The sequence below is a fragment of the Mercurialis annua genome, linkage group LG3, assembly GCF_937616625.2.
Source record: "Mercurialis annua linkage group LG3, ddMerAnnu1.2, whole genome shotgun sequence".
In the NCBI taxonomy this organism is placed as follows: domain Eukaryota; kingdom Viridiplantae; phylum Streptophyta; class Magnoliopsida; order Malpighiales; family Euphorbiaceae; genus Mercurialis; species Mercurialis annua.
Genome location: NC_065572.1, coordinates 8,861,493 through 8,871,576, shown reverse-complemented (window position 1 = coordinate 8,871,576; position 10,084 = coordinate 8,861,493). Strand labels below are relative to the sequence as shown.

Here is a 10,084-nt window from a genome sequence, read left to right as displayed (position 1 = left end):
TAATGAAACCAGTAAACCACATAAGAACTCAGAAAGGATGAAAAACATAGAAAAGGAACCAACCTCACAATTTACAAAACGAAACGAAAGGTTAGATCTCTATAGATTCATAATCAGAGCACTAAGCTGAGTATGGGAAATCATTTATGGCTTAGATATTATGTAATCTAGAGTAAACCAGAACGAAAGAGTAGAAAGATTAGGGTTTGCATCAAAGGAAATGGTTGAAGCTAGAGAGAGGGCAGAGGGTTTCAGAGGATAAGATGACTAGATGAGTGAGAGAGAGATCAGAGAGAGTGAATGTTCTGGAAGAGATGCGGCTGTTTAGGTTTAGGTAAATTAGGTTAAAAAATTATAAAAGGGTATATAAGGCAGCACTAAACGGCGTCGCATGCACCTAGGGTTAGAGGTAACTGGTACGTGCCACACGTGCTACCAAAACGACGTAGTTTTATAGGTTTGGTTACATCGGTTTTTCGGTCGGTTCGGTTTCTAAAACCTAAAATTCAAATCAAACACCAAACTTCACACTTTCTTATATTTCAATCCAAATCAAACCATTTCAACCGAATAACCGTACCAAACAATAAACTTTGGTTCGGATCGGTCCGGTTTTTCAGTCCGGTTCGATTTCTGCTCAGCCCTAAATGAGAGGTCTGGTCCATACATTTGGCCTCTAAAAAAATCTAAAATACCACATAGCTTAAGCTTTTCAGTCGCATATCTTCTTGTTTCATCCTCTTTTCTTCCTCAATTTCAAATTATTTTTATCTAAAAAAAGAATCCTATGCTTGAAGCCTTCAACCAACCAAAATAATTTTTGAAATTAAATTTTATTAGCATACTCTAGCTTAACATTAAAATTCATAATAAGATGTACAGAGAGCGAGCCTCCAAGATGGAAGTGGTAGGCGGCGCCACCGCAATCGCCGTCGATCGGAAACGGCTCATCAACGACCGATCTTCAGCCTCTACTTCCTCAGCAATAATCAACAACGGCGGCAAAGATTTTACGCCGCAATCTAATCATAATTATCTCGTCACTGGAAAAAAGAGCAACGATAATCATCCACTCGCCACAAATAATAACAACAATAATAACAACGCCTCTGATGATGGTATAATTATTATTATTATTGTTAAACTTTTGAATTTTTTTTCTTTGTTAATAGTATTAATTGGGGCCAGAGAGATTAAATTTGAAATTTGAAATAAATAAGTATGGGTTTGGAGTGTTAATCAATTAGCTTGCATAAGTAATCAATTTTTATATATAATTAATGATTTTGGCTAATAATTATGACTTATTGGTAAGTTTAAAGTGATTGACATTTTGACAAATTGCACGTGAGGGAGGAAGTGAACCCACGACCTAAGCAGAATGCTGCAACGCTTATACCATTTGAGTTGTAGTTTGTTGCATAATCTTGTTATTAATGAAAGAATTGACTAAATAGAATGTAGTTCGATCGATTTCTTGCTATTTGATTATCCAAGCTCTGTGTTGTTAAATCTTCGCCTATTATTGCTTGTTAACTTTCTTTGAAGACCAATGAGTAAGAGCTCAAATGGTATAAGCGCTCAAGGTCGTGGGTTCAATTTAATTCCTCACATAAACGCTCCCCTACGTAATGATAAACAAAAGTTTCTATGAAAAATTGAAGCTTCAGTTTTACCAGTAATTTGGGAGCATCTGTGATGGAAAAGTTAAATGCAATTCGTATTTAACATAAGATGTTGATGCTGCAAATTGTTTTCACCTATTAAAAACAAGTTTTGTTATATGCAAACGATGCACGGATTTGATTGTTGATGAATTTTTTAATTTAGTTGTTGTTTTTTGCTGCTGTTTTTATTTATTATGTCATTTTACCTAGTGCATGTTTACTTAAGAGAATAATACTAGTCTTTTAAGTGGCTGTAGTGTTCTGGTATTTTCTTTTGTTAATGAAGCAACTATTTTTTATAGTCCTTATGCTGATGCTTTATCTTTTCTATGTTGGCAGAGGAATCTGAAACTGACAGTCAAGAGTCTGATATTAGTGGTTCTGATGGGGAGGACACATCTTGGATCTCTTGGTTTTGCAATCTACGGGGTAATGAATTCTTTTGTGAAGTTGAAGATGAGTACATACAAGATGATTTCAACCTCTGTGGTTTAAGCAGCCAAGTTCCATATTATGATTACGCTCTTGATTTGATTTTGGATGTCGAATCGTCTTATGGTAAGCTTTAATTGTCTTCAGCTTGCATGTTCGTTCTTACAAGAGTGATTAAACTATTTGTGTGTTATGATCATGCCGATTTATGCATTTAATATGATTTATTTTCACATTTAATGCATATGCACATTGCTGCCATTTTATTTGTAATATTACCTGAAATATTGAACTACATTTGTCTACATCTAATTCTTTGCATTGTTTCTTGTAATTGCTTTTTATAATTTAGTTTATGTCCATATACGTATAGAGGTGCATGTTTGTGCCCTTGTTACTTATTTGTTTGTTTCTCGCAATTGACTGGGATAGGGGATATGTTTACAGAGGAACAACATGAATTAGTTGAATCAGCAGCAGAGATGCTTTATGGTCTGATTCATGCTCGATACATTTTGACAAGCAAAGGGATGGCAGCTATGGTGAGAGTTTTCTTAAATTTTATTAAACCTTTTTCTAATTTGGTAACTGCAAAAATAGCTCACTAGCAAAAATCACGATGTTGAGAATTCTACAGCTGGACAAGTACAAGAACTGTGACTTTGGTAGATGCCCAAGAGTCTACTGCTGTGGGCAGCCTTGCCTTCCAGTTGGTCAATCAGACATTCCTCGATCAAGTACTGTCAAAATACTTTGCCCTAGATGTGAAGATATTTACTACCCACGATCCAAATATCAAGGTAGTATCCTTTTATTTCTATGAACCTTTTTACGCCTTAAGATCCATCTATGCATTATAATATGCTCCCATAAATCAGCTTTTGTTGTGCAACTGTGGCAGCTATGTTTGCCAAAATTGCGAAGGGGCAATTCATTTGTATGCACTGTGGAGTTAGTCTTGCAGTTCAGTTCTTGGAATTTATTTCCAACTCTCCTTGCTTATTGCTGGGATTGTTTGAGCACATGTGTATCTCCTGGTTAATGCTGGTTCCCCTCCTCTCCTCTTATGTTTTCATTTTTTGATTTAAACGAACTGATTAGTCCTCCTAAACCATATGATGCTTTATATTTGAAAACATAAAAGAAGAGGAGGAAGAGGAGGGAAACCCAAGTATAGGTCAATTTGTTGAAGTTTTCTTAGCCCAGTTAAGAAGAACTCGGGCTTTCTGAGTGTTAAATAACCATTCCACCCAAAAGCTCACGTTGTTGGGTATTGGGTGAGGCTGTAATAATAGTTATGTCTTAACATACTCCCCGCACGCTTCATATTCTTTGTGCTTGAAGCTTGAACAAACAAGCACACATGCCCATCTCACCTTGTGCTCAAATTTGTTTTTTTATTAATTAACCAAAGGTTGCCAAGGATCAAACACTAGACCTTTCGGTCATAGAGGCTCTAATACCATGTCAAATAACCTATTCACCCAAAAGCTTAGGGTGAGGCTCAATAGTTATATCTTAACACTCAGGTACTAGCTGAGCTCAATTCTAAGATTTGGTCATTTTGTTCGAAGATTTAGTTCACACTTGCATGAATTTACCTAGATAGCAAGCATCTGCTAAACTATATTAATATTTATATTGTTTTCTGTAGTGCGTCTTACTTATTTTTATTGATGCTCTGAGTTGAGCTCAACAATTGATTTGTCGCTTTTGCAAGCAAAAACACCGTAAGGTAAATTATGACAAATTAGGGATGTGGATATAATTTAGGCAAGTAGTAACCCATTTTTTATGCAGTCGGAACAGTTAAAAGCTATTTGCTATCTCAAGTAGTTGTCATCTGTTATGATGTTCTCTTAATTGTGCTAATAAATGCTATGGGCTTGTTTATAGGCCCTTTATCTCTAGGTCCTTGTTTTGCTTTAATATTTAAAGTTCCTTGACTCTATTTAGACATTGACGGAGCCTACTTCGGAACAACATTTTCTCACCTCTTCTTGATGACATATGGGCACCTAAAGCCACAGAAGCCATCACAGAGCTACGTTCCAAGGGTATTCGGGTTTAAGTTACATAAACCATGACACTGGAAGTGGAAGTTTCTTTTGACGAAAGTCCACAACGATGAATTTATGCAAGATGCCATGAAGTGCACACTCCCGTCTCTAAAGCAAAATACAAAGCAAGGCAACAACAGAAAGACGGAACTGTTTTCTTACTTTGAAGTACCCGAAAGAAAATATGCAAATCTAGCTTTGAACAAGTAGTCATCAGGCTTCACTTCTCTACAAATCTAGCTCAGTTTTTCGCTCGTAGAGCAGTTTTATAAAATAACTTGTCATCTTTGTACCTGCCACTTATTTAGCATCATAAACGCTATTGTTGCAAAATGATTTAGGATGTCATAGCGGTTAGATGTTGACCGCATTACTATCTATCAACTAATCGTGTTTCTGTTTTGCAGCTGCTAATGTTTCGTTGAGGTTCTATTAGCAATCAATTGGTTTAACCCTCATTAAGGTAGCTGGTGGTTTATCAGTCTTCTGCTCAATTTTAAAGGTTCTCTCGTAATTTCTTTACATTTTCTTAATTTATAGATTGGGAAATTATGGAGTATAGGTACCGATCGTATGAAACATTCAATTGTCTTTTAATAATTTAGGCCTTCTTTCACTATAGCACTCCCTCCAATTTAATTGACGTTTAAGAATTTGCACAAAGATTATGAAATGCAGTTAATGGGTAAAATATTATTGTGTTCTTATAATAAATCCCCCAATTATTAATTACCTTTAGTAGAGTACATTTTACGAGAAGTGTAATAAATAGGTGTATGTAGAAAAGAAAAAGAAAAAATTTAAATAAATATTTCATTTTTATAAATAATATGATCTTTTACCTTAATAAGGAAAATATAGAAAAAATATTTTTTACTTTTAGTATTTTGATTTTTTTACTCAAAAACCTATTTTTATTATAATAATACTCACTGTTTTAAAAAAATCAAATTGAACCGGCTGGTTAAATTAGGGATCCGTTTGCTATCCGATCCAATTTTCATCTATGAACCGGAAATCAAGTCCAACCGTGTAGGACCGCATTGGACCGTCATAACTGGAGAAAACTGGCGGACCAGAGCAAACCGACTAGTTATTATAAAAACTTCATATATATTGATTTTAATGGAACAAAATAAAAAGTTCCGGCCAAACTGATTAATTATTTGTGAGAAAGTTAAAAAAACAAAATCGAACTTAAATAGAAGAAGATGCAAAAACATTTCTCATTGTCATATTTTTATATATCTTTATAGAGCAAAATTTAAAAAACAAAAACAAAAAAAAAATTATTTAAGAAAATAATAACAAACACTGTAATTTCGTAGTGGAACCTCTGAGAATAATGAATGAAGAAAAGTGGAACTGAAAAGAGATGTATGAGTTGAAAGTAATAATTTTTATGTTTTTTTTTCGATACTAGTGTCGCTTTACATGTTACACACGTGACTCGTAGCGTGACTCGTTAAATTAGCAAATAAAATTTAAAATAATGATTGATTTGGAATAGTTTATCTTATTAAATAGTTAAAGTAGTCTGTTTTAATTAGTACTATATACAAGTATCTCAACATAGTAGTTTATTTTGGTTAGTATTCTAACTTATCTTAACATAGTAGTTTATTTTAATTATTACTCTAATTTTAATAATTATTTTAATAGTTTTTTTATTAATAGTTAAATTTTATAAGTGAAAAGGACATTAACGTATATGCGCTTGCCCCCCCCCCCCCCCCCTCCTCCTCCTCAATCCGTACTTTTATATATAGTATAAATTAAGTGTATGCATATGCTGGATTTAAAAAGTAAGGAACAAAAACGAAGGAAAAAAAATACAAAGTTTTATCACAACATAGCTTCTGTTCACTTCAGACACAATGCTATTTTTTCAATACAAGTTGGACCTGATCATTTTATTGAACTACATGAAGTTAAGTTACAGATCAGAAATTTTTCAAGTCCCTCTTCACCAAACAGAACCGCTGTATCTTCTCTTTATCGGTGTTGCATTTTAATTTGGTCACATCAGCTCATGCAACTAGCCTTATTCGGGCTTCTACAGAAGCTGAATTATTTGCCACTCTGTGTCTTTGTAATGAACATGAAGTTCCGGGTCCAGATGGATTCAACTTCTACTTCTACAGGCGTTCATAAGATTATTTGAAATCAAATATTGTGGATCTTTTTAATAATTTCTATATGACCACCTTTTTACCCAAAGGAATTAACATTTCTTTTATTGTTTTGATTCCTAAGGTGGCGGGTTCGGAAAATCTGCAAGATTATAACTTTGTCACGACCTAAATTTATGAGCCGCGACCAGCGCTAGAAAATTGGAGTGATAGCTCAAAAACCCGTAGCAAGCTTAAAAACATTTATAAATTTCTCTCTTTACAAATTATATTTAATATATCAAATGCATTATACAAAAACGTAGTCAAAAACATCTAGACTACTGCGCACCACTAGAATAAGAAATTCTTTCATGTCTTAAACAAATGACTTCATTATCGTCCGATTAGTTTGATAAATGGGATCTATAAGCTTTTATCGACATTGCTTTCTTTTCGATTGGCTCCTCTGCTTCCATTTATTATATCAGACTATCAACATCCTTTTATTAAGGGTCGAATAATTTTGGAATGCTCAATGGTTACTAATGAACTTTTGCATTTGGCTTCAAAACGAAGAGACAATTTTCTTATTTTAAAACTTGATTTCCATAAAGTTTTCGACACGATTGATTAGTGATATATATTATCGCTAATGGAAATGATGAACTTTCCTCAAACTGGATGTTTAAATGTTTATCAACCGCAATGACATCTATTATAGTCAACGAAAGCCTTATTGCGCCTTTTGATCCGGAACAGGGAGTAAGACAAGTAGACCCGATCTCTCTGTTTCTCTATGTTGTTGCCTTGAAACTAAAATCATTGTCTCTTGTTTATGGCTTTTATTTCAATGATAACCACGATTCAATCTCTCAACTGCAGTTTGTGGATGACACAATTCTATTCATTCCTTATAACTTGGGAAAATTAGAAATGTGACTAGACTTCTTCGATGCTTTGAGCTTATCTCCGGCCTCAAGATAAACTTCCATAAAAGCTCAATGGTGGGTATCAATATTGGACAATACGAGCTGATTGAAGTTGCTCTTATAGTTGGTTGTAAGACTGATGTTTTGCCAGCAAAATACTTGCGGTGCCTTTACTTAATCAAATAAATCATTTCTAGTGTTTGGGACCATGTTATCCAGAGGTTCAAGTCGAGATTAGCCTTGTCGAAAGGCTCTCTTTTATCACCAGATAGTCGCCTTATTCTCATTAAATCGGTTCTTCAAAGTATTCCTATTTACTACATGTCGGTCTTTAAAATGCCGATAAGTGTTCGGAATTCCTTACAAGCTTATATGAAACGTTTTCTTTGGAAGGGAGATACATCAAAAAGAGTTCTATGTAAAATCTCATGGGATTATATTTGCCAAGATTATGATGTGGGTGGTTTGGGTCTCTTCATACTTTAATAAGAAATCAAAGTTTGCTTTATAAATGAGTTGGAAGCTTCTATCTATTAATCAGAATTCGCTTTGGTTTAAACCATTTCTTCTTGATCATTTATCTTTAATTGGAATAGTTTTAATTCTTGAGTTGTTGGTAATATGTCTCTCGTTTGGAAAGGAATTCGGAGCTGCTGTATTATGGACAATCCTGTTTGGAAAATCTTCATCGATAACGTCTCTTTCCGTATTAATAATTGTTCGACTATCTCCTTTTGGAATGACAAATGGATCAATGAAGTTTCACTTGCTTCTACCTTCCCCCGACTCTTTAATCTCTCAAAACAGAAGATTGTTTCTGTTCAGCTTCTAAAAGCTTCGGCCTGGTCTTGGCGGAGGAGACTTCGAAGTGTTGAGAAAGAAGAACTTCATCAGCAGCAAGTTGTTGTAGATAACGTCAATATTAGCATCAATAAAGTTGATATTATTCTTTGCTGTTGGAAGCAACAAATCTTACACAGCTAGCTCTTTGGGATATCATGAACCACATAAGTTTTTCGTCTTCAACTCCGGATGCACATTTATCTAGGTTGAGCTTCATTTGTTACATATTTAAAGTTGTGAATGTTTCTTTTAAGTCTCTTGCATGGATCTCCGCCTTTTCACTTTTTATTATTAGGTCTTCCACATATATTTGGAATCTCTTTCTAATCTCATCTTTGAACATAATATTCTCGAGTCGTTGGTATGTAACTACTGTGTTTTCAGGCCGAAAGGCATTGCTTTATAATAATATGTCCCCTTTCAGTGACGAACGAAGTTTTTTTCTTGACTTTCCTTTATTGGGATTTGATGGAAGTCTTGTGCCGCATCTGTTAAGCTATATAATTTGTGTCATGCGGTTGAATCTACAAGCCGATCTATATCTGATAATGAGTAGTTTTCTATTAACATGCTTTATTCACATCAGTGTAGTCAACACATATTCAATTTTTTCCATTCACCTTCTTTACTATCACCACTTTGGCAACCCACTTAGGATAATGAACTTCCATGATGAAACCTGCTTTCAGTAATTTGTCGACCTCGTCTGCGATTATTTTTTATTTTTTCTCTAAGAATTTCCTCTTTTTTTGTTTCACCTCCACTTCTTCTTTATTAACACTGAGTTCATGAGTTAAGATATGGGGGTCAATCCCAATTATCTCTAAGGCTTTTAGGGCGAATGCTCCCACGTTTGATTTCAACATCATGGCAATTTCTTCTTTGATATTTGGGACCAAATTAGCCTCTATGTTAATTTTATCATCATGTTCTAGCTTCAATTGCAACATCTAGCCTTGAGGTTCAAAATCTTTCATTTCTATATCATGATTTAAAATTTCTTCTATTAACTTCGCCTCGTAGGATTCTTCTACTGATTTGTTATGACATGTTTTGGCTATCTCTTGATCTCCTCTTATTGTGATGACTCCTTTTGTAGTTGGGATTTTTATGGCGAGCGCTTTTATGTTGGTTGCAGGCGCCGAGTCATGGAGAAAAGGTCTCCCCGAGATGGCGTTGTAGGGAAGATCGATGTATGCTATGTTAAATAGTGTGTCAATCTTCTTGTCCGCCTTTTTCCTTTCAATTTTTATTATCAGGGAGATTGTACCCAAAAGGTTACTGGGTGGTCCTCTGAATCCCGAGAGTGGGATTGAGACTCGGTTTAATCTTATTGTTGTCCCTCTGAGGCCTTTAGAGGTTTTTTTGTCATTAAATGTATTGTGCTTCCTTCATCTATCATGATTCTTTCCACGTTCCAGTTCTCGATGATCATTGTCAACACCAAAGCATCATTATGTATACTTTTAACATATCCAAAGTCTTCCATGTTGAAAGTTATTGCTGGCAACGGTGATTTTCTTATATTTAGTTCCTCCTTCCTTCGTTTTTTCTCGAGGTAATAATTACTCGATATCATGTTAATTGTTCTTTCTTCTAGTAGTGGAGGAAATAGCCCTGAGCCGCTTGGATCATTGGTTGTTTGTTTTTCGGGTTAGTCTCGTCGGGATTTATCTTTTAATAGGAATTTGTTTCGTTCGTAGAAAGTTTTATCCAAAAAAGTTTTGTAAAATTTCCCACAGACCGCGCCAATAGATGGAGTCTACCTTCTCAGAGGGTTAACCTATAAAATAAGGGTTAGATTGTTGATCAGATGGTGGATGTCCGATGAGCGATCTGATGCTTAAGTCTGTATTGACTTCAAGAGAGTTTCAAGTAATTATAATAATGTGTGCGTATAGGCATACCTTAAACTTCTTATATAGAGATAATATAGGAATACTAGTAGAATCCAAATAGAAAAGGATTTCGATTAGGATATGAGTTGGAATAGGAATATAACTCCTAAATATAAATATAATTCCTGATATGAATGTATT

General features: G+C 34.6%; 1 protein-coding gene across 3 annotated transcripts; it reads left to right on the top strand.

The window, feature by feature from the left end:
* Positions 1 to 714: 714 nt before the first annotated feature.
* LOC126673831 (casein kinase II subunit beta-1-like) lies at positions 715 to 4,565 on the top strand. 3 transcript variants are annotated; one of them, XM_050368134.2, is made up of 5 exons: positions 715 to 1,118; positions 2,007 to 2,225; positions 2,547 to 2,641; positions 2,737 to 2,902; positions 4,056 to 4,565. In XM_050368134.2, the coding sequence occupies exons 1-5, from the start codon at positions 875 to 877 to the stop codon at positions 4,184 to 4,186; spliced, it is 855 nt and encodes a 284-aa protein (XP_050224091.1). In that variant the 5' UTR covers positions 715 to 874; the 3' UTR covers positions 4,187 to 4,565. The 3 variants fall into 3 exon arrangements, with proteins under 3 accessions (XP_050224091.1, XP_050224090.1, XP_050224089.1); XM_050368133.2 differs by having other exon boundaries at positions 716 to 1,118; positions 2,532 to 2,641; positions 2,737 to 2,899; XM_050368132.2 differs by having other exon boundaries at positions 716 to 1,118; positions 2,532 to 2,641.
* Positions 4,566 to 10,084: the final 5,519 nt, after the last annotated feature.

Coding starts and splice junctions, on each gene's coding strand:
- LOC126673831 (XM_050368132.2), top strand. CDS start 875: ATGTACAGAGAGCGAGCCTCCAAGATGGAAGTGGTAGGCGGCGCCACC. Junction 2,642..2,736: donor GCAAAGGGATGGCAGCTATG/GTGAGAGTTTTC, acceptor AGAATTCTACAG/CTGGACAAGTACAAGAACTG. Junction 2,903..4,055: donor ACGATCCAAATATCAAGGTA/GTATCCTTTTAT, acceptor GACTCTATTTAG/ACATTGACGGAGCCTACTTC.